General features: G+C 36.4%; 1 protein-coding gene and 1 non-coding gene across 7 annotated transcripts in view; one reads left to right on the top strand and one right to left on the bottom strand.

The window, feature by feature from the left end:
- C5H2orf76 (chromosome 5 C2orf76 homolog) overlaps window positions 1-23,128 on the bottom strand; it is a 67,756-nt gene that overhangs the window by 11,851 nt on the left and 32,777 nt on the right. For all 6 annotated transcript variants that reach the window (XR_004319756.1, XR_004319757.1, XM_014565019.2 and 3 more), the window contains 3 exons: window positions 11,621-11,671; window positions 8,006-8,043; window positions 2,052-2,133 (listed from right to left, as the gene is read on the bottom strand). Coding sequence is in view for 4 of the 6 variants with exons in the window: in XM_014565019.2 (XP_014420505.1) it covers window positions 2,052-2,133; window positions 8,006-8,043; window positions 11,621-11,671 (171 nt within the window). In the remaining 2 variants the exon portion in view is untranslated. The remainder of the gene's footprint in view (window positions 1-2,051; window positions 2,134-8,005; window positions 8,044-11,620; window positions 11,672-23,128) is intronic.
- On the top strand, window positions 7,024-7,132 carry LOC116663939. Its single transcript, XR_004320295.1, has one exon. It is a non-coding gene; the product is annotated as a U6 spliceosomal RNA (small nuclear RNA).

The following is a 23,128-nucleotide window of genomic DNA, read 5'->3' as shown; positions in this document are numbered from 1 at the left end:
AAAGTCTTAGTGGTCAAATCGACCTGCAGAAAATTAGAGGTAATACACCGTCCCAACAGTAGTGCGAGAGAATATCCGTTTCCTAGCCCTCCCTTGGATAATACTACTGTTCTCCATGACTGCTGATCTCGTAATGACTGCTTGTCCGAGGTCACCGGTCAGCGGCAGAGTCAAGTTATGAACCCAAGCATTCTGACGCCAGCCTCTAATTCTTAACCACCAGAGTAGCAGACTACACAAATAGTATCTATTTTCATGGGCATTTCTCTCTTACTAATAAGGCTGAACTATTTTTCATGTTAGCTATTTCTTCTACCAGTAGAATTTATTTATCTTTTTAATTCTAATTATAAGAGCTCTTTATCAAGTCAGGCTAGTAACTTTTTATTTGTCACATATACTGCAAATATTTTTTCATAGTTTACTGCCTCCCCTTTAACTCTCTTTATGTGATCAAGACTATCCTTTCTCCCTGCTTTATGGTTTCTGCCTTCAAGGTCACGGTTAGAAAGCTCTTCTCATTTCCAAGATTATGAAACTACTGCATTGTACTTAAACTTTTTTTTTACATTATAACATGTACTCCATATGAATTTTATTTTGGAATAAAGACTGAGATAAGAATTTAAATTTTAGTTTCCCAAATGTTTCGGCAATGGGTCCGGCATAATTTTCTGGCCAATCCACTCCTTTCCCCACTTATTTGAGATGTCAAAATTTTATCATACTGTAAAAAAATTTTTAGTTGTTTTTTTGATTTTTCAGTCTTTTCTGTGGAGCTGTCAATTCCCACATCAATACCAGCCTATTATACTCAGAATAATTTTATGCTTAACAACAAGCAGTTGTTAAGTGTCACCTACTATATATAATACCAACTGAAGAAGTAAATGCCAAATTAAAAATTGTTTTTTTCAAATAAGAGTAATCAATCTTATGTATTCATAATACAGAAAGACATTAAATCTAGCCAATAATACAGACTTACAGACACAGAAAACTATGTAATGTTATTTAAAATCCTTTTTTTTTTGCAATTTTCCCTCCAGTTTTATTGAGATGTAGTTGACATACAGCAATGTACAAGTTTAAGGTGTATAATATAATGATCTGACTTACATATATCGTGAAATGTAAAATCCTATTTAAATTGGAAGATATTAAAAGAGAACTTACTTTAGCCACAATATGTGCCATTTAAAAATGAATTCCTGATATGTGATTAAAATAACTCAATAAAACATCTGAAAAAAAAAAACCATGGACCTTACGAACCTTAGTGTGCTCTTCAACCAGTGCATATAAAAAATTATAAAGTAAGTGTGATTTGTGCTGTTTCATTAGAGTCACTGACCACCAAGGTATGTCAGAGACATATGCCTTCAGCTGCCCATACCTCTCTCAAAATCTTCATCCAACTGCCACAAATCCGTAAGTGTACATTTAAGTAGAATTAGAGTGACATCTAATGGTCACAAAATATGTCACACAGCATTTCTTTAAAATAAAACTACATGCATATTCCAGGTTGAAAGGCTAAATCAGGCAATTTTTCAACTGCCCACACTAGGCTCCTATTTGGGATTCCATGACTTGGTCGGCCCAGAGTGATTCGATGACTATCAGAAACCACGCTGCATGTTATACAAACAACCCCTCACTTCATTATTCTACATTAGTTCTACCAGGTCCATTTCTCTCATACTATCAGTTCAAATGATGCTGATAAGAGTAGGGAGGTTATTAAGTGAGTAACAACCTGTCAATCACTTAAAATAACCCTCAGCAGAATTCTGAGCATACCTTCTGGAAAGAACGATTTGCATTCCGAACGTTTGGAGAGCAGGTATCTACTGCCCTCAGTCAAATGATCGGAATGTACATCATTCTCGTCCTCCTCCTCTGAATAATTATCAGGTTGTGTAAAGAGCGCCAAGGGTAGCATTTACTTTGCAGGAAGTTATCCTAATGTCATCAGTCAGGCATCGCCACACAGCCTGGGAAAGCCAGCGCCCCCTCCAGCTCTCCGCGGCACACGTGCTCTTTCTCACCGATTCCAGCGGCTTTCAGGGTGCTGTCTTCCCTTAGCAGGAGTCTGTCATCGTCTTCCAAACTCAACACAAGTTCATTCGTCTAGAGAGAAAGAAAATCTGCACTTTATCAGTACTTCTATGTGTTTCATATTTGGTAAGTGTCCTCAAAGACACTGGATTGTGACTCTGGGTCACAGCAATAATCTCACTCACAGTGGGCTCCCATCACCGTAGGGAGAGAAGTGAACAGATACACAGTGAGCACCTACTGAGTGCACACACGGTGGAAAGCACAGGGTGGGGGGCAGTGCTAGAGCACGGAGCTCTGGAGTGGAGATGGGTTAAAATTCAGGTTCCACCAATATCCAGCTGTGCATTCGCAGCAAATTACATAACCTCTCTTAGACTCAGTCTCCTCATCTGTTAAAAAAAGGGGGGGAGGGTGAATGCATCTTCTTACTACCCTGTGGTTAAGGATGAAATGACGGGGGTGAGGGTACAGCTCAGTGGTTAGAGCACATGCTCAGCATGCACAAGGTCCTGGGTTCAATCCCCAGTACCTCTATTAAAAGTAAAGAAATAAATAAACATAGTTACTACCCACTCCCAAAAAAAACTAAAGAGGAAAAAAGAAACCCAAGGATGAAATGAGTGAAGCACATAAAACCCTGAATGCATTGTCAGTCACACAGGAAGCGCTATGTTAGCTGTCACCAGTCTGTCATCATCATCATTTCCTCTTATCCTCACAATAATCCAGGAGGACTCCGAGAGATTAGGCTACAGGCCCAGAGCACGTGGCTAGTCAGCCAGAGCTGAGGGTCAAGCTCTGGTCAGCCTGACTTCTGGGAGAAGAAAGTTTGCGTCAACAGCTGAAAGTCCACTTAGCTTAAGACTTCGCCTGACACTTGGTCCTGTGTCATGTTAACTGTAACATCTCTCTGTGTGATGCAGGGTGGGGTGGGGGGATGGACAAGTTTGCTCTCCAATGTTCTTCACAAATCTAGTTAAACATCATAAACACAGGAGAAATCAAAAAAATAATAAAGAATGGTTAAGATTTTTAAAAAGCAATAAATAAATAAATTAATTAATAAATACAGGAGAAAATTTGGGGTTGAAATCTGCCCCTAAACAGCACCAAGAAGTGAGCACTAGTTGGGCACACAGTACCACCTGTCAACCAGAATGCAGCTGTTTAGCAACAGATTCTCTTTCTAAAACATGCCTGCGAGGGAGGCACAACAGAATGGCCTCTTAGCAGCCACAGAGCAGCCCCAGAAGCCATGCTTCAAGTTTCACAACGCGCTCACTAGAGAGCACAGGGGCTGGACACTCCAAAGCACATGGATTAAAAGGGGGAAAAAAAAAACTTTACTAAAAAAAAAAATCTGTATGTATATGCATGACTGGGACATTGTGCTGTACGCCAGAAATTGACACATTGTAACTGACTGTACTTCAATTAAAAAAAATCATTTAAGAATAAGTAATACTTGCAATACGAAATTCTCCAAGTACATATGGACAGAGTAAGAAATAAGTCTCCTCCCAACCCCATCCACCAGCTACCTAGTTCTTCCCCAGAGAATTTGTACTAACTCCTGTGTATCTTTCCAGAAATTGTCTCCACATGTGTGCATGTGGAGATGTGCGTGTAAACTTTTGCACACAGATAATGGCACAGTATAGGCTGTGTTCTAACACCTTACTTTTTTCTCTTAAAAAATATACTTAAAATCATTCAAAATCAGTGTAAGAGCTGCCTCATAATTTATCAAGGCTGCAGCATACCCCATTAAAGAGATACTCTCCTTCCCCTCAACACACTGATGAACATTTAGGTTGTTTCCGTATCTCTTGCTACCATAAACAATCCTGCAACAACTATCCCTGTACATATATCGTTTTGCATATGTCAAGTTTTATCTGTAAGATAAATTCCTAGACATAGTAAGTGCAATTTTTACTTTGACAGATATTGCCAACTTACTCTCCAAAGGAGTGGTACCCACTTATACCAATGCCACCCATCGCTGAGGGTCCGTTTCCCACACCCTCACCAACTCAGTCTTATCAAAACCTTTTGATCTCTGCCAATCTAGCAGATGTAGATTAAGTGCAGTCTTAATTTGTATTTATTTTATATTGAGCCAAGTTGTGAATATTTTCTTTCTTTAATAGACTTGTAGGATAATTTTTAAATGGAATTGTAGAATATCATTACACTCTAAGAAAATTAGGCCTTTTCTGTAATGTAAGGTAGAAAATTTTCTCCCAGTTTTCATTTCTTACCTCATTTTGCTAACTGTTATTTTTTTTTAAAGAAGGTGCTGAATGTCTGTTGAATAAGTAAATGAATAAAGTAAAAGGCCACGTATCAATCTTTTACGGCTTCTAGGTTTTCTGTCATACTTAGACATTTACTCTAAGATTACTTTTTAAATTCCATGTTTATTTCTAATATTTTTATTAATTTCATCTTTTAAACTTTTAATCACATGAGAATTTTAAATATGCAATGTATACAGAATAGTACAATGCTCCATGTACCCATCACAGGCTTGAACCACTTATCTACTCATGTTAATCTATTTCATCTCTATCCTCACCTACGGGTTTCATTTTCACATTTAAGTCATTAACCCAATGGGTATTTATTTTGTTATAAAGAAAAGGATATGGATTCAACTTAACTGTTTTCTAAATGTCTACCCAGTTCCAATAACATTTATTGAGTTCTCTGTATTTTCTCCATAAATTTGAAATGCAGTATTTACTAAATTCCCATCTACAACTGGGTCTATTTTTGGACGTTAAACTCTATGCCACTGAACTAACAGTTTGTGACAGTACCCCATTGTTCTAATTACTATAGTTTTATAATATGTCAATATATGCCAGTGTTAGTCACTGTCATTTCTCTTTTTTCCAGACAATTCATTACTTATTTTTTGTATGTTAGTTTTATAATCAGCTTATTCAGCTTGTATATATATGCATGTACATACATATATACACAAAACTGTTATTAAAATTTTATTGGAGTGGGATTCAATTTGTTAATTAACTAAGAGAGAACTGACATCGTCATGCTGTTGCATCTTCCCATCCAAATACCCTAAGTATTTCCACTTAATACACTCATCTTGTATCTCCTCCTTTGCACGTTTTACCTTTTTGTTAAAATTGAGGTAGAATTTCACTTTAAGAAAATGTACAGATCTTAAGAAGAGTTCAGTTCAACGAGTCTGGACAACTGAATACCCTCACTGCCATTTTAAAATTTTCTTCTTAAAGATTCTGCATATTTCTTATAAAGTTTATTCCAGGGTATGACTTCTTCCTTTCATAAAATTTTGTGTTGTTGTTTTGTTTGGTGGGGAGGAGTAATTAGGTTTATTTATTATTTAATGGAAGTACTAGAGATTGAACCCAGGATGCCATGCATGCTAGGCACGCACTCTGCCACCCTTCCACTAAGCTATACCCTTCCCCTCTTTCATAAACTATTAACAAGTATAGCTATCTGGTTTCCAAACTCACAAAGTATAAGATAGAAATTAGGGGGTTTATTTCAAATCTTTTTGATAGGAATTATTCTTACTTTGCAAGTAGCCTACTGCTTACAATCCATGATAAACACACACACAAATACATATTCTTGATAAAAATAAATCATATTGTGGTAATTATTTGCACAGTACTATTGATTCATTCATTCAACGAACACTGAGCTCATCTAGCCCAAACAGGACGCACTGGTGGGAAGCTATCCAGGCAGCCTTTTTATTGTGGTGATGGCAAGAAACTTTGATGAATACCTGGTAATTGTAATTAAGAAAGTCTCTCAACCTAGAAAATTGGGAAAATGGGGCAGATGCCTTTTGTGAACAAGTTCATTAAGATTCAGGAGTTACTGGAAGTCTAACATTACAGCCAGGTTGGAAAACTGACAGGTTGGGCCAGTGATGCTTACAGGCCCTGTGGATGAGGAAATGAATGCACACAGAGAAATGAGAAAATTGTCTGGTGATTGGAAAAGGCACAAATGAGAACATGAGAGTGAAATTTTTAAGTTTTAAAATTCTATCTGTAAAAATATATTGACCCTTTCCTTATAAAAATTAAAGAGGAAACTTGAATCATCAATCCCTGGGGTATAGAGAACCAGAACTGTTACGGTTTAGATGAACGTTTATAAAGCCAGATTCCAGAAACATTTTAAGTGACTTACTTTGTTTTGGGAATCCCTCTTAAAGTAAATACATTATTCAACTGAAAAATAGGCCCTAATTTTACAACTCTAACGTGCCAAGATGGAATATATGTCTTAAATGTTAGAAACAATTCTAAGATATTTTCAAATATAGGAGGAAAATTTCTTGATTTTAAAAAAAAAAGTCATAATATTGATTACTTGAATATTATGAACTAGGTCTTCATTAGAATAAAGGAATAATTTTCTTATTATTACTTCTAGGAAACATGAGCATACAAACAAGCTCATTGATGTAAAAATGCAACCTTGGAGAATGACCATGTTTTCAAGGAGTATATTGTTTCACTTTACTTTATACATTTTAAATATTTTATGAAATATTTTCCCCCTTCCACAGTAAGACCAAGCTTCCTGCTCTCCACATTTTAGGGACAAGGTTGTAAATACTCCTGGCCTGGAGAAGAGAAAATGGATGGAGTCTGTGGCCAGATACAATTCTAGCATCCATACAAAGTACAGATTGCACACCACAGCTCCAGACACAAACACGAAATTTTAAAAGCATTTGACAATGGATATTGTCAAATGTGTATACATGATCTTTGGTATAAAAAAATAAAGTTCATAAATAAATACTTCATTCAAAAATTGTTATGGAAATGCTTCTGTGAATGAGGCACTGTGCCAGGCATTGGAGATGGGACACAGTCCCCTATCCTTGGGTAGTCTGTATGACAGAGTAAGACTACTGCTTTAATGAGAAGTCTAGTGCTCACTTTGGCAGCACATAGACTAAAATCGGAATGGTACAGAGAGGAGACTAGCATGGCCCCTGTGAAAGGATGACATGCAAATTTGTGAAGCTTTCCATATTTTTTGCAAATGTTAGCCACTATATATAAAAATAGATTTAAAAATTTCCTCTGTCGAGCATATGGAACTATATTCAATATCCTGTAATAACTTCTATTGAAAAAGAATATGAAAATGAATATATGGATGTATATGCATGACTGGGACATTGTGCTGGACACCAGAAATTGACACATTGTAACTGACTATACTTCAAAAAAAAAAAAATCTATACAAAGTCACTGAGAGTCAAGAAAAAAGATCACTCTGACCTGTCTGTAGGAGAAGCAGACCTTTGTGGCTACAAACATTGCTCTAAAAAAGTAAGAAAACAGAAATGCAAACATACTATAAAGGTATCACTAAACAGTCCTCCTTGGGGCTGGCAACCTGACATGAGGGTGGCAGGCTATGTCCTGTGTGAAACTAGTAGGTCTGTTCCCAAGGGCCACAGCCTTGGGCCTTCTACACATACAGTCAAATCAGAAAAAGACAGATAATTTTTATCTGCTTTCGGTTCTCTTCTTCTGGTACAGAATTAAGAAAATCAAAGAAACTGGATTGCCAGATATTATGTGACTTCCTTCATATGTAACCTGCATTTATTTTACCAAGTTTTAAGCTTATTTTATGTTAAACATTTGCTTGCTATATTAACATGTATGCTTTTTTAAAAATAAAGTTTTTTTAAAGAATCTACTATTAACAGGAAAATGACTGAGAAGTTTTTTTTCCCCCTGTAATGGAAAAGTAAGGCTGCAGAAAGGGTACCTACAAAAGAAAAAATGCTATTACAACAGAAAATATTTTAGAAGTGCATGTGTTCATTCACTGACTCACTAAGTCAACCAAAACTGATTACTTGCTACGTGCTGAGTACTGTACCTATAAAACGTACCTTTGATTTATGTGCTTGATGAACAATCTTTAGTTTATCTGAAAGAAAAAAACAAGTTGTACTTTTACTAAAATTATTCTAAAACTTCACTTCATATTATTAAAGTGAGATGGGGGAGGGTGGCAGCTATAAAACTGAGAAATTTAAGTCCTTGGCTTATGATCAGGTTCACTTAAAAATCTAGTAGACAGTAAAATACCATTAGAACTAAAGATCACTGTATAAAGATATCTTAAAGCCTTGGTCTTTGACAGACACAACTGTATTTGTACTATAACCTGAAGTCAAATCAGCACATCTTCCCTTAGAAAGAAGACAAGTGAATCACATTACTCTGTCCTGTTTGTTGGAGTCACTAAATGCCAGAAATAACAAATAATGCAAAAAAAAAAAAAAAAGTTTGCCTTAAATTAAGACAAACATTAACAAAATCAGTTCCAAAAAATCTACATTTAATCTCTCAGAATACATTCAGTGACAGGAGGTCAAGTGATCATACCAACAAATTGTTACCAATCTCAGAATTCAAACACTATCAAAAATCACTGGTAATCTGAGCAAAGCTGCTAATACCCAAAGAATAACAAGATCTGACTCTTGGTTTTCAAACACTGCACAGGCTCACACCATCTAATCTGCTTTATTCAATCCGCCTTCACTCCTTAATCTGTTTATCCTGAAGTCAGGCTACACTGTGCTTTTCCAATAAGTAATTTCTCTACATGAGGTATTTCGAACTCTGCAATAATCAGCTCTTAATTATACAACAGACATAGCATTCAACAGGTTTAAATTCAAAAAGTTTCCAATTCTCCACTCAGTTTTATTTAACCGTTTAATGCATTATGATTACATGTATTATTATACCTGAATAAACTCCTAACCTTAAAGTCATTTCTATCAATCATGCTCTTTGATTCAACAAGGAATTTCAACAGTGAAATGAAAGGATCTATTTGAAAAAAAAAAAAAAAAAACAGACCTTGACTTAACTACATTCTAATAGCACAGAAGAATGGGGTTCCTATACCTTAAGAACCAGCACTATGAATCACCCATTATTTAAAATAATCGACTTTCAATTACCTATTGCAGTTTTTTAATACAACGTTAGCCTAATTCTAGAAAGCTATGTATTGTCAAGAAATAAAAATAAACCTAACCTAAGTGAAAATGTACACATTTACAGTGTAAATATGCCACAATTGCTAAAAATAAGCTTACAATGTACACAAGAAAACAAATCAATGTGACTCCTGAATTATCTGTTATACTGATTTACCTATTACACTCTTTTTCTCGCTATAAATAGATATCACTTTGTTACTAGAGACAAGTTAGAGAAGCCAATAGAAGTTTTTTTTTTTAAACAAAAGGACCTTACTTAAAGTCAAAACAATCAACCTGCAAAACTGTAGTTTGACCTTAACTAAATGTTAATCATGTTCAATATATTTTGATAGTAAGTCTTTTTTGGGGGGGAGTAATTAGGTTTATTTATTTCTTTATTTTTAAAGATGTTGGGGATTCAACCCAGGGCCTTATGCATGCTAAGCATGTGCTCTACCACTTGAGCTATACCCTCCCCCTGATAATAAGTCTTTAAATTAGAAATAACTTTGCTCTAATAGGATCTGTAATCTCACAATAAGGAGACCACATTTTTTTTTAGCAGAAAAAGAAATGCTTTGAACAGAAATTTTCACCAGATTTTTCTCTCCCAAAGAAACTGGTAAGACTTAGGAAGAGGGTAAGGAAGCAGAAGTGACAAGCTAGCAAATGGTGTTGTCTTAATGTCACTTTCTTTGTTAAATCATCTCTTTCACTTGTTTTTCACTCCTTAAAAAAACAATCTTTATTATTAGGAGAAACCACTTCCGTAGGTAATGCAAATTCCTTGAGGAAAGCAATCTCACAAAAATAAAAATGAGATCTTCTGTTTGTGGAGTATTTAATGTGCTCACACATGCACTGTTAAATCTAATCTCACCCAGCCTTATAACACAAACAGGATTAGCTGCCCCACACTGCACAGCAACCAACATCACTGCACACATGCACAATGCCAGGGCAATAAGGATTTAAAAATAAGACAACATCCCCTGTGCTTTGTGACACTGTCCGGTCAGGGAAAATCAACAATAGATGTAGATGCCGATTACATAGGGGACAAGGCTCTGAGAAATCTCAGACTCCTGGTGGTCTAGCAGAGAGAGCTGGACCTTTGTCCAAGGGCATAGAGATGGCAAATAACAAAAATGAAATCTGACTTGGTGCCCTTATCCCTACCCAACACCCCAAGTGTTCCAGTCCCACAGAGTGTGCAGTGATACTGCGGCACAACGGCAGTGAGACAGTTAACACTTCAGCGTTTCTTGTCAAACACAAAGCAGCAGGTTGTTAAAGAGCCAGATGCAGACAGAGTCACTTGAAATCTATTAGAACCACGGTGGTTCTCTAATTTCTTCACAGAAGAAAACGTATTCGTTTTTCCCTGCCAGTTCCTCTGAACAGGACAGAAATGCTAGGACAAAAGGGTGTCAAGGAGGCGGAGTACTGTAAGGGCACATTACCTACCACCATGACGATTAGCAGTCAGGCAGTCTGATGATTTCATGACCTAAAAGTTACCTTTCAAAATAACTTACACGGAACACAAGTGTGAATACACACGCACCACGCAATAGGGGGACCGTATGAAGCTGTGCTAATCTGAAGAGGCACCTGTAGGCTGACTCAAGTTAAGGCTATATTTTACGGCAGGATACTTTGAAGGCCATGAAAGCCAGAATTGAGAAGTTTCCTATTTACTTAATCACACTTTTTATTCCTTTTTCGCATTCAGTATTTAGTATGTAAATTCTTTAAGTCCAATAAATCAAAGTCCTTTCCACTCAGTGCCTTTAACTTCTGCTTGACTCCCCCTTATGACCTCAGAATTAGTCTCTGGATATTAAAATGCAGACACACGGTGAAGACTGTGATTTCAAAGTATTTTAGGTCATAAGTTGCTCTTCCAAATGGCAGCAGAATGAAAAGCCACTCCAAAAAAAAGATCTAAGGTAATAAAAAATTTATGCTTTAAAATGTCTGCGTCAATTAACAGAAATATTTATTAGGTGCATCATAATTCTCAAGCAAAGCCTCACATTCAAAGCTTGATGAGTGTCACCACGCGGGAAGCTAATAACTGTACCATCTTTATAATGAATAATGAAACCCAGCTTCCTGCCTTATTATTAATACATTTTGAAATCAATAATTGCAACATATAAAATTGCTTTATTACATGCTCAAGATATAGCCATTTAAAATGTTAAATCTCTCCTTTTAATTCCTAGTCTTTAATCATTTCTCCTTTTCTGATTACCTGACAAAGAAATTTTTTCAGAGATAGTTTGCCAAACATGCTAATCCCCAGCAACAGGCTGCTTCCCTACAAGATTACAATTTAACGATACAGTAGAATTCCTATTTCTAAATAAACTTCCACATCGGTTTTTATTTACAGATAGTAAACTCATTTTTGAAAACCAAATTTAAATTCATATCAAAATAAAATTAATGTAAAATTATATTAATATATGTTTTAAAAAAATAAGAAAAACTAGTTACCATATTTGTAATTTCTGAATGGTGGTGGCAGGCTGGTCCTTAAAGGGATATCTGTAAGAGGAAGATTATTTTTATTATAAAGTATTCAAAGACAGTGAACTGGCATTTTATTATATAATAGCATCTACATACACTTGAAATATATAGTATACATGTGTGAGATATTATTATATAGCTGATATTCAGTTAGCATATGACTCTGAGAACCTCTTAAGGGTTTTTAGCCAGTAGAGGAAACCAATGATCTAGAAAATCTTACTATTCTTACCAAAATTCAGATAACCTAGCATATAACTAATTCGGTGAAAGAAACAAATAGTAAAATTCTTTTTAAAACAGTGTTCCAAATGCTACTATTAGTTTTGATTAATAATTAATTAAATTACAACCCCTAAAGAGGGTGATTAATATATACATATCAAAATTACATATGCATATTCCCTTTGACATAGCAATTCCACGTGGAGAATTTATCAAGATATACTTTGCACACTCTCGTGTGTGTATGTATGAAATGACATACATACAAAGGTACTAACTATAGCATTGTTTGCAACAGCAAATACCTGGAAAAATCCAAATGTCCTTCAATGGGGATATTTGCCAAATAAATTATAATATACCCAAACAATTAAACATACTTTTCAACTGGAAGACAACCAAAAAGGGAGGTGGAGGAAGCTCTTGACTAATATAAGATCTACATCAAGAGTAAAGAAGACATAAAGAACAACATCATTTTTTGTTAAGCCATTTTTTGAGTAAAAAGGGTGAAAAATAAGAACATATGTTTGTTGGGGGGAGAGGGTATAGCTGGGTAGAGCCCGTACTTACCATGCATGAGGTCCTGGGTTCAATCTCCCATACCTCCATTAAAATAAGTAAGTAAATAAATAAACCTAATTACCTCCCCCCAAAACAAGAAAAAAAAAAACAACAAAAGCAAATAAAAAATAAATACAATTTTAAAATATATTAAAAATTAAAAATAAAAAAAGAATATATGTTTGCATTTGCCTGCATTTCCATGGGAAGGGGTGTGATGCACTGGTCAGATAGAGAACAGAAGTAGGAAGGAGACTTTTCATGGTATTCCTTTTTACACTTTGATCTTAAAACACATTCATCTTAAGATGAATGTGTTATCTACTAAAGAAAGCTTTAAAAACCCACATATCTGAATTAGGAAAAACTATGTAAGTACATTTGCCTTTTAGAGATCAAATACACACCGAAATTAAAATATAATTTATTCATTTTTGATACAAGCATTTAAACTATCAACTACCAGGTATCCCAGGCACAGGGTAAGAAGTTACCCAGACAAGTCCCCACTCCTGAGCGTGCACACTCCTGTGAATCCTGTAACAGAGGTGTGTTCACAGCCAGGGCTCTGGTCTCACCTGCCGTACTTTAGAACCACCCAGCCCTGCCTGCATCAGTAGATCAGACTCACAGCAGGCTGATGGCAGGCATGTTTAAACACAAAACAAAAACCTGCTGAGACGATTCTCAGACAAATTCACAGGACGCCAACCAGATAACAGGAGTGAGTGAGGCTGGGCAAACAGGAGGGGACCATGAGGTATGAGCAAACAGCTCATTAGAAGGGGCTGCAGCCAATCCCTTATAATTGGTGGCCTAAAGATTTAACAGAAATGCTAAAAGTCAGGGGGTTTTAGGTGAATTTTTCAGACTTTTAAAATACTGTACATACAAACAAACAAAACAAAAATACAAAACAGAAACAGACTCATAGATATAGAATACAAACTTGTGGTTGCCAAGGGGGCAGGGGGTGGGAAGGGACAGACTGGGATTTCAAAATTGTAGAATAGATAAACAAAATTATACTGTATGGCACAGGGAAGTATACACAAGATCTTATGGTAGCTCACAGAGAAAAAAAACATGACAATGAATATATATACGTTCATGTATAACTGAAAAAATTGTGCTCTACATTGGAATTTGACATAACATTGTAAAACTGTTATAAATCAATAATAAAGTTTAAAAAAAAAAGTGGTATGAATTGGACCAGAAAAAAAAAAATACGGTAGGCCAATTTGCAGCAACATGGGTGAACTTGGAGACTGTCATTCTAAGCGAAGTGAGCCAGAAAGAGTAAGAAAAATACCATATGATATCACTCATATGTGAAATCTTAAAAAAAAAAAAAAAAGACACAAATTAACTTATTTACAAAACAGAAACAGACTCACAGACACAGAAAATAAACTTACAGTTACGGGGGGAAGGAGGTGGGAAGGGACAAATTTGGAGTTTAGGATCTGCAGATACTAACTGCTATATATAAAATAGATAATACAAGTTTCTTCTGTATAGCATAGGGAAATATATGCAATGTCTTGTAGTAAACTGTAATAAAAACATGAAAATGAATATATGTATGTGTATGCATGACTGAAGCATTACTCTGTACACCAGAAATTGACACAACATTGTGAACTGACTATACTTCAATTAAAAAAAAAAACTAGACCTCAAAATAGAAAATAAAATAACATAAAACAAAATAAAATAAAACCTGTTGGCCAAAGGCAACCTGTCTGGAGTCCAGCTTCGCCTGCTTGACCCCCACCTGAAACCTCTGCCTTGGGCTTACCAGAGCACAAACCTTCACTTTATCCTGTTTGTTTCTCACTCCCTTTCGAATTATAGGCCAAAGAAATCTTGATTAAACATCAGAAAGGAGAGTTAAACCATTTAATTTATTGCCACTGTATTTCCTGAACTAGACAATGAAACCCCCTGAAGAAAGGGGTGAGGTACAGAACAGATGGCTCCATGAAACTGTTCTCGTTCAGAGATGTCTACAGTCGAAGAAACCAAATCACTGTCTTATGTTCAGTCAAGACTTCTGGGAGGAGAGACGATGACAGAGACCAACAGGAGCCCCTTTCTCCTTCTTTCCTTAGGTCTCAGCTCATGTCACCTCCACAAAGAGGCCTCCTCTGACAGCCCTGCTAAAAGAGGGTTCTCCTCTCACAGCTTTCCCTTCATAACATTTTTTACAACTGTAGTTCTGTCTGTTTTCTTATGTTGGTCTCTCTTCCCTACTAATTCATAAATTCCTTGAGATTAAGATATAATGGCCAGTCTTCCCCAAACCCAGGACAGTTCCTGGCACATTACAGGTTAATGAATACTGGTTCCAGAGGACAGTATTTCCTTCATCATGTTGCCGATAACTTAAGAGTGCCGGGCACATGGCGGGTGCTCAGAAATATACATGTGTGCATATTATTTAATCATTTAATCCCTTTAATCAGCCAATAAGAACACTGAAGTACCAAGAAAGCAATTGGTCAGCCCACAGCATCACGAGCCAGGACTAGAATCCAGCCACCCACCACCTCCCTGACTCCCATCTGCTGCACCAAGAAGGGGAGGACTAAAGCTGGTATCTTCAGCGGTGGCAAAAGAAAAGGAAGATTAGACATTAAACATATTATGATGAGACAAGAGCCTTAGTGGAAATAACTACAAAAATGCTTGAAGAGGAAGAGAAAAAGAACACTTCCTTATGGAAAAGGTCGTTTCCCATTTGCACCACTATGGGTAAGGCTATGAGTATTCGTACGTGGACACACACTTTCATTTCCCTACAAGTGGAATGGCGGAATTGAATGGTAGGTGTATGTTCAACTTGTTAAGAAATTGCCAAATCATCTTCCAAAGTGGTACCTTTTTAACCCTTTTTAACATTCCCACTAGCAGCCTGTAAGAGTTCCAGTTCTTCCACATCCTAGCCAAAAACTTGGTTTTTAATCTCTAAAACTTTTTAGTTTTAGTCATTTTAGTGGGTGTATCGTGCTCTCTTTTAACTTGCATTTCACCAAAGACTGATGATGAATTTCACAGAAGGTACTTATTTGCCATCTATATACTTTACTTTATGAAATGTGTGCTCAAATCATTTGCCCATTTTTAACTGGGTTGCATGTCTTATTACTGAGTGGTAAGTTTGGTTTCTTTTTTAGTCATTATTACTCTAGATACAAATCCCTTGTTGGATATTGGTTTTACAAGTATTTTCTCCAAGTCTGTGGCTTGCCTTTTCATTTTCTTAACAGTATATTTTAAAAAGCAGAAGTTAGGGGAGGGTATAGCTCAGTGCTTAGCATGCACTAGGTCCTAGGTTCAATCCCCAGTACTTCCATCAAATACATACATACATATATAATTGCCTCCCCCCCAAAAAAATGAAAATTAAAAAAAAAAGCAAAAGTTTTTCATTTCAATGATGCCCAACTAATTGTTTTCTTTATTCTATATTCTTACTAATTTTCTTTATGCTTGTTCCATCAATTGTTGAGAGAGGAATATTGAAATCTCCCATAATAATTGCAATTTTATCAAACAGATGAATCATATAGATCCTTGCAGTTCTATAGTTTTGATTTCATGTATTTTGAGGCTGTGTTGTTAGGTGCATAAACATTTAGGATCATTATGTTCTCTTGACTAATTGATGCCTTATCATGATAAAATAGAATCTTTATCCCTTATAATAGACTTTATTCTGAAATTTACTTTATCTGATAGTAACACAGTTGCTCCAGTTTTCTTTAGGTTAGTATTACCACAGTATAACTTTTTCCATCTTTTTACCGTTAACTGATCTTTATATACAAGAAAGTACATTTTGTAGGCAACTTACAACTGAGACTTCCTGTTATATGTCTGCCTTTTAGTTGGCATGTTAGACCACCTACAGATGATGTGAATATTGATATGGTTCAGTTTATACCCACCACTTTGCTATTTGCTTTTTTGTCTGTCTGTCTATTCCTTATTTCCTCTTATAGCTTCTTTTAAATTGACTGACAGTTTTTTATGATTCTACTCTTTCCCCCTTTTGTTGGCTTATCAGCTGTAACTTTGTGTGTGTGTGTGTGTGTTTGCTTCGAGGTTTGTAGTAAGTATCTTTAACTTACCAGTTTACCTCCAAGTGATACTATTACACTTCACATGTAGCAAAAGAATTTTATATTAGTATGCTTCCATTTCCCCCCTCCTGGCTTTTGTGCTATTGCTGCCATATATTTTCCATAAACTCCACAACACATTGTTGTTTTTCTTTAAATGGTCAAATATCTTTTTTAAAATAGTTTTAAAATAAGGGAAAAAAGCATTTTCTGTTTACCTACGTTTACCATTTCTAGGACTAATTTCTTTATGTGCAGTCAGATTTCCACCTGGTATTATTTTCCTTTTATTAGAAGAAGATCCTTAAGCATTTCTTATAGTTCAGGTCTTCTGGTGGTAGACTCTATCTGCTTTTGTAAGTCTGACAAGTCTAGTATGCCTTCATTCCTAAAAGATGGGAATAGATTCCTAGGTTGACTTTTTTCCCCCAATATTTTAAAGATGTTGCTCCACTGTCTTCTGGCATGCACTGATTCCGATGAGAAGTTTGTGGTCACTTTCGTCTTTATTCCTTTTGTGTAATGTGGCCTTTTTTCTCTGGCTGTTTTTGAGATTTCCTCTTTAATACCATGATATAGCAATTTGATTTTGATATGCCTTGGTGTAGCTTTCTTCATGTTTCATTTCCTTGCAGTTGTTGAACTACTTGGATATGTGGACTTACAGTTTTCATCACATTTGTAAAATTTCAATCATTCTCTCTCCAAGTAGGACTTCCCTCCCCCATCCCAGCTCCTCTTCTCACAGCCTCCAATTACATGCATATTTGGCTATTAGAAGTTGCCCCATACCTCCCTGCTGCTCTATTTACTTTTCTTTTCCTCTTTGCATTTTACTTTGGATAGTTATTGTTGCTATGTATTCAAGTTTATTAATCTTTTCTTCTGCCCCATCTGATCTACATGTTAATGCTATCCAGTGCACATCTATCTCAGACATGTGTTTTTCATGTTTTTCATTGTTTTCATGTGTTTTTCATTGTTTTTCATGTTTTTCAGTTCAACCTACATCTTTTTTTCGTATCTTCCATCTGTAACATGCTCAGTCTTTCCTCTGCCTTCTTGAACATTTGCAAGGTAGTCATAATAATGGTTTTAATTGTCCTTGTCTACTAATTCGATCATCTGTTGCATTTCTAGGGTGGTTTCAATTGATTGATTTCTCTCCTAATTATGTTTTATATTTTTCTTGCTTCTTTGCATGACTGGTAAGTTCTGATCTGATACAGGACATTGTGAATTTTATCTTGTTGAGTGCTGAATATTTTTGTATTCCTATAAACATCCCAAGCTTTGTTTCGGAACACAGTCAGATTACTTGGAAACATCCTTTTGAGTTTTGCTTTTGAGCTTGTTAGGTGAGAACAGAGCAGATTTTAGTCTAGAGTTAATTTTTCCCTACTCCTATAGCGATACCCTTCTAGACACTCCACCCAAAACCTATTATGTTTTCCACCCTGGCTGGTGTGAATACAAACTGCTCCCAGCTGTGTGTGAGCTCTGAGTATTTTGCCCTCTGCTACCTTCAGGTGGTTCTTTACCTGGCTTCCAGTAGTTTCCTTATACATATGTGTTGATCATATTCAACTGAATATTCATGCTCCATAAATCTTCAGAGCTCTCTTTCTGTACAGCTCTCTCCATTCCAATAGTCTGCCCTGTGAACTCTCCAGACCCCACTCCAGACTGCCAGCTCTGGCTCATAAACTCATGGAATTCTCCAGCCTCTGCCTGGATTCCCCTACCCTGCTCTGTGGCCTACGCACTCTCTCCAGCAGTAAGGTGGCACAATCATGGTGATCACCTTGTTTGTTTTCCCCATCCCATCTTATGCTGCCTAATGTCCAATATCTGAGAACCACTGTTTCCTATATTTTGCAGTTTTTCAGTTATTTCAAGCAGAAAAGTAAGTTTAGTCCCTTTACTCCACCTTTGCTGAAAACAAGTCTGAGACAGATCTGTTATATTCTGGAAATTATTTCCCTCTTTGTACCAAGTTTTCCTTTCATTTTGTTTTCCCACCTTTGAACTTAACTTTGGAACCTAATGAACTCTTATAGAATTCAAGATTGCAGAATTCTGCAAAAACTTTCATTATTGGAAAGTTCACAAGAAGGTAACCAGTAACTACTCATTTATTCAGGCTGCGCCCCCATAAAAGGCATCCATAGAAAAATTAATTATGAGAAAAATAAGGCAACATAATAAGTATACTGCTGGCAATTAGGATGTCACAAAGGAGTCTGAAAAGTTAAAACACATGTTTCCACATAAAAATCAATAAGGTCTCTGGAAAATTATTAAAGTGTCAATGGACAATAAAATAATTCTTTACCTCAAAGTAGAGGTTTTAAAAGTAGAAATGGTACAATTTGTAACGTATTATTAAATGCTAGAACTACATTTAAAGACTCTTAGGAAAGCACAAACACCTAGGGGGGAAAAACAAAAACTGACTAACCAATGACTAATCTGTACATGGGAGAATACCAGAGTTAACATTAACCAGAACATAGTGCCAACATTTTAACCTGATGAGGGGTTCTATCAGATATTAGTAAGATAATAAGATTCCAAGATTAAGCTATATTAACATGCTCTTTTACTTTACGTATAAAATAATCTAAACATAAAAAGTAAGGAGAAGAGGAAAAAAATTCATTTAACCCACTAACCAAATGTAACAAATGTTAACATACTGCCATAACTACTGCAGATCCTTTACTATTGTTTTGTTAAAGGAAACAATATGGATACAGTTGAGACATTCTTCCTATTTTTCCCTAGTCCCATTACCTCCCCCATCCCAGAGGTAACCGCTAACTATCCTTAAGTTAGCACAACTTCTTCACTGTTAAACTTTCATTCTGTTAAGGCGTAGCCACAGAAAATATTATTATTTTGTGTTTTACATTTATAGAGTATTTAAACTACATAATCTACAGTACACTTTGTAGTATCAAAAAGAGAGCATCACTTCAACACTGTATTGAAGAAATGGTCCCTTTGTGATAAAGTGATAATGTGCCATGACTTTGCAACTACAAAATTATCCTAGTCCTTGCTAAACAGGAGGGGCACCAGGGGAGTGCTTCTTTACAGAAGAGTGTCAGCTAATAAATACAGAAGGAGTCACAGAGTAAGAAAAAGTCCCAGGTTTTGCAATCACCAGTGATTCAGGTAGGCAACATCAACAGATACTGAAACTATTGGAAACAACATATGTATGTGATCTCGATGTTTGTAACCCCACACACTACATATTAGTTAGAAAGATACTTTTACATTAGCGAAAAATCTGGTAGACAGCCCTGTAACCAAATGACTTAAATATGTATCACTTGAGCCTCTGGGTTGGTGAACACATGGAGATGCCAGGGGGAATGGCGCACTCCAAGAGGGCAGGGACTCGAGGGTACAGCTCAGTGGTAGAGTGGGTGCTTAGCATGCACAAGGTCCTGGGTTCAATCCCAGTATCTCCATTAAAAAAAAAAAGAAAAAAAAAAGATAAAAAACAAACAAGTGACTATGATAAAAAAAAAAAAAAAGTTATAAAGGCAAGATGGCATCTAAAGCAACCCCAAAAGGTCATTCATCACAATGACCAATTCTCAAACATAATTCTAGCTTCCAGTGTTCAAAACACTGGAGCAAGAGAAACTACAACCAAAGATTCTTTTGACACTGAGTGAATCTATTTATTTCAGAGATCCTACTTAAGCAAACAAGGCAGCAGAGAAGAATAAAGAGCCAACTTAGTGTAGTTTTAGGAGTACCTGCTATAGTTAAACTGCTTGGGTTGAATTGCACCTTTGCCTTGTATCAGCCAAGTTTCTTAAGATTCTGTTCCTTAGTTTTTTCACCTGTAGAGTGGGGATGACAGCTCCTCATTTAAAAGGATGCTGTGAGGATGAAAAGAGATCATCTAAAGTTCTTAGCACAGTATCTGATACACAGTAATGTTTGCTATTATTATTATTAGTTCAAAAATTCCTCAGTAATAAGCTATTGGGTCTCTGTTTTGTACACAATTCATAAAAAGTAAATAGGAATTTTCCTTCATTCACCAACCATGCAGAGTTCCACAGGACTTCAAATCAGATGACAAAGATAGACACAGAACACACAACTCAAAAAAGTCTGTACCCAAAAAGGTCACCTTTTAATCAGGGGAACACACTTCCCATATGACAACAGAAACAAGTAGTGGTCATATTATTACTAACAGGTGAAAGATTCGAGTAGGCTGGGCTGAGCTCAGCATCTAGCTAAGATCCACACTGCTGCTCTAATGGGCAGCACTCCATGGAACTTGGGAAGGAAAGAACACAGTGACCCCGGGGAGAATACATCCTCCCTGGGACTGCAGCAGCTTGATGGCTACATCTTATTCTCAAGGATTTCAAGGAGAGCCTATTCTGCCCTGTGTCCGGAACACCGTAGCACTCACTATATTAACACTGTAACCCGTAAGACACACAAAGATTTTAAAGTAAAAAATGTAGGCATTTGTTTTCATTTCAGAACCTGAATACGCTTTTGGTGATATCCTTTCAAAAGCAGGACACTCTGTAAGTGGCAGTATCTTAGTACCAACTCTCAACCTCCCCCTAACAAGTAGACAGACCAGTCTGTCTTCACGATGGGTTTATACACCACAGCTACCTCTTAGGTAGGTAATACTGAGCAGTAAAACCACCCAAAATTAGACAAAAATAAATAAATAAGGAAGGGAGAAGAGTTTAGAAAATTTACAAAGTCAATCAGGCAATAAAATGTAAAGAACTCACTACATTTTTAAAAGTTGGCTATACACACTTATGTTGCTAACACATAAACCAAAAATCTTGGTTTCCCAATAACATGCTCCAGTAATGGAATCAGAGCACCTCAGAGAAATGGCTGATGCCAGGACTGGGGGAGGGAAGGAACAGGACAAGTCTGGAACATCTTATTCCAAAAAGTAAGGACATGTTCAAAGAAGGACGAGAACATGTTAAAAGGACATGGAGCCAGACTGAAGTGGCTACCACTGTAATAGAAAAGAACAAATCTGACACCATATTAGATCTGTTCCTTTGGCTCTAACCCTGTGCTGTTTCCTATGCTGAGTCATGCTGGTTCTGCAACCTTTTGTAAAAGAATGTTGCCTAGAGCCTAATACACAGAATAGCCTATTCTCAAGACTCTGACCTTTAAGGGCATTAACACTTTTCCATTCATATAAAGATAAAAAGTTGCAGAATAGAAAATAACATTTTGGGGGAAAAAAGGACACTATGAACTCATCTACAAAAGAGAAACAGACTCACAGACATAGTAAACAATCTTATGGTTACCAGGGAAAGCGGGTGGGAAGGGATAGATTTGGGAGTTTGAGATTTACAAATGTTAGCCACTATATATAAAAATAGATTTTTTTAAAAGTTTCTTCTGTATAGTACAGGGAACTATGTTCATTATCTTGTACTAACATTTAATGAAAAAAATTTGAAAATGAATATATGTATATATATGCATGACTGCAAGACTGTGCTGTACACCAGAAATTGACACACTGTAACTGACTGTACGTCAATATGAAAAGAAAGGGAAAAAAAAAGAAAAGAACATTTGTTTCACTGGAGGTTTACAGGGACACCATGACCTGACCCGCATACACAGCTGTAAGAGCAAAGGATTCCAACACCAAGAAGTTTGCAACAAGCACAACCCCTCCCTTTTTAGTATAAAAGGAGACTGAATTCTGACTTGGAGAAGATGGTCCTCCAGGACACTAGTCTGCCATCTTCTCTGTCTGGTGGCTTTCTGAATAACATTGTTATTCCTTGCCCCAACACCTCGTCTCCTGATTTACTGGCCTGTCGTGCAGCGAGCATAACAGGTTTGGACTCGGTAACACCACCAGCCAAAATGGGGATCATTAGTGAATCAAAATAAATAGTAATAGTAAAGAATTATAATCCTTTGAATAAAGTATGAATCCATATGAGTCCACAGTGATATACAGAAAAGATTAAATAAATGGGGCAGGGGTGAGGATGGGAGGTAGGGTAGGAAGCTCTTCTCTACTGTAGTAAAGCAACTAATATACGTGAAAGAAATGACAGAAGAAAAATCACCATTTGCCAATCATTGTAACAGTAACTGATTCAGGCAAAAATCATAAAAGGACTTTAAACTAGTGGATTAAAGTTTGCGAAGTAACAGGACATTCACATAGTCTCAGAATAGACCCCGCCACACACAAAAGTTCTTTTCAATTACAATCAAAATTTACAGTGAAGAAATCCGGCAGACACCACCTTAACCAACTGATTAAAGTCACCACTGCCAGTAATGGGGCCAGTTGATAGCACATGCCTCCTGGTGTGATGCACTGAGAAATCAGCTTTATTTCAGTGATTCCTCTGCCTAAAGATTACTTAAATCTAATTGTGATAAAACATGGGAAAAACTCAACTGAGGGAGGCAATCTACAAAATAACTGGACTGTACTATTGAAAACTGACAATGTAATGAAATACAATAAAAGACTCCAAGATAAAGAAAT

The sequence above is a fragment of the Camelus ferus genome, chromosome 5, assembly GCF_009834535.1.
Source record: "Camelus ferus isolate YT-003-E chromosome 5, BCGSAC_Cfer_1.0, whole genome shotgun sequence".
Classification (NCBI taxonomy): domain Eukaryota; kingdom Metazoa; phylum Chordata; class Mammalia; order Artiodactyla; family Camelidae; genus Camelus; species Camelus ferus.
The sequence above is the reverse complement of the archived record's forward strand: the minus strand, read 5'-3'. Positions and strand labels throughout refer to the sequence as shown.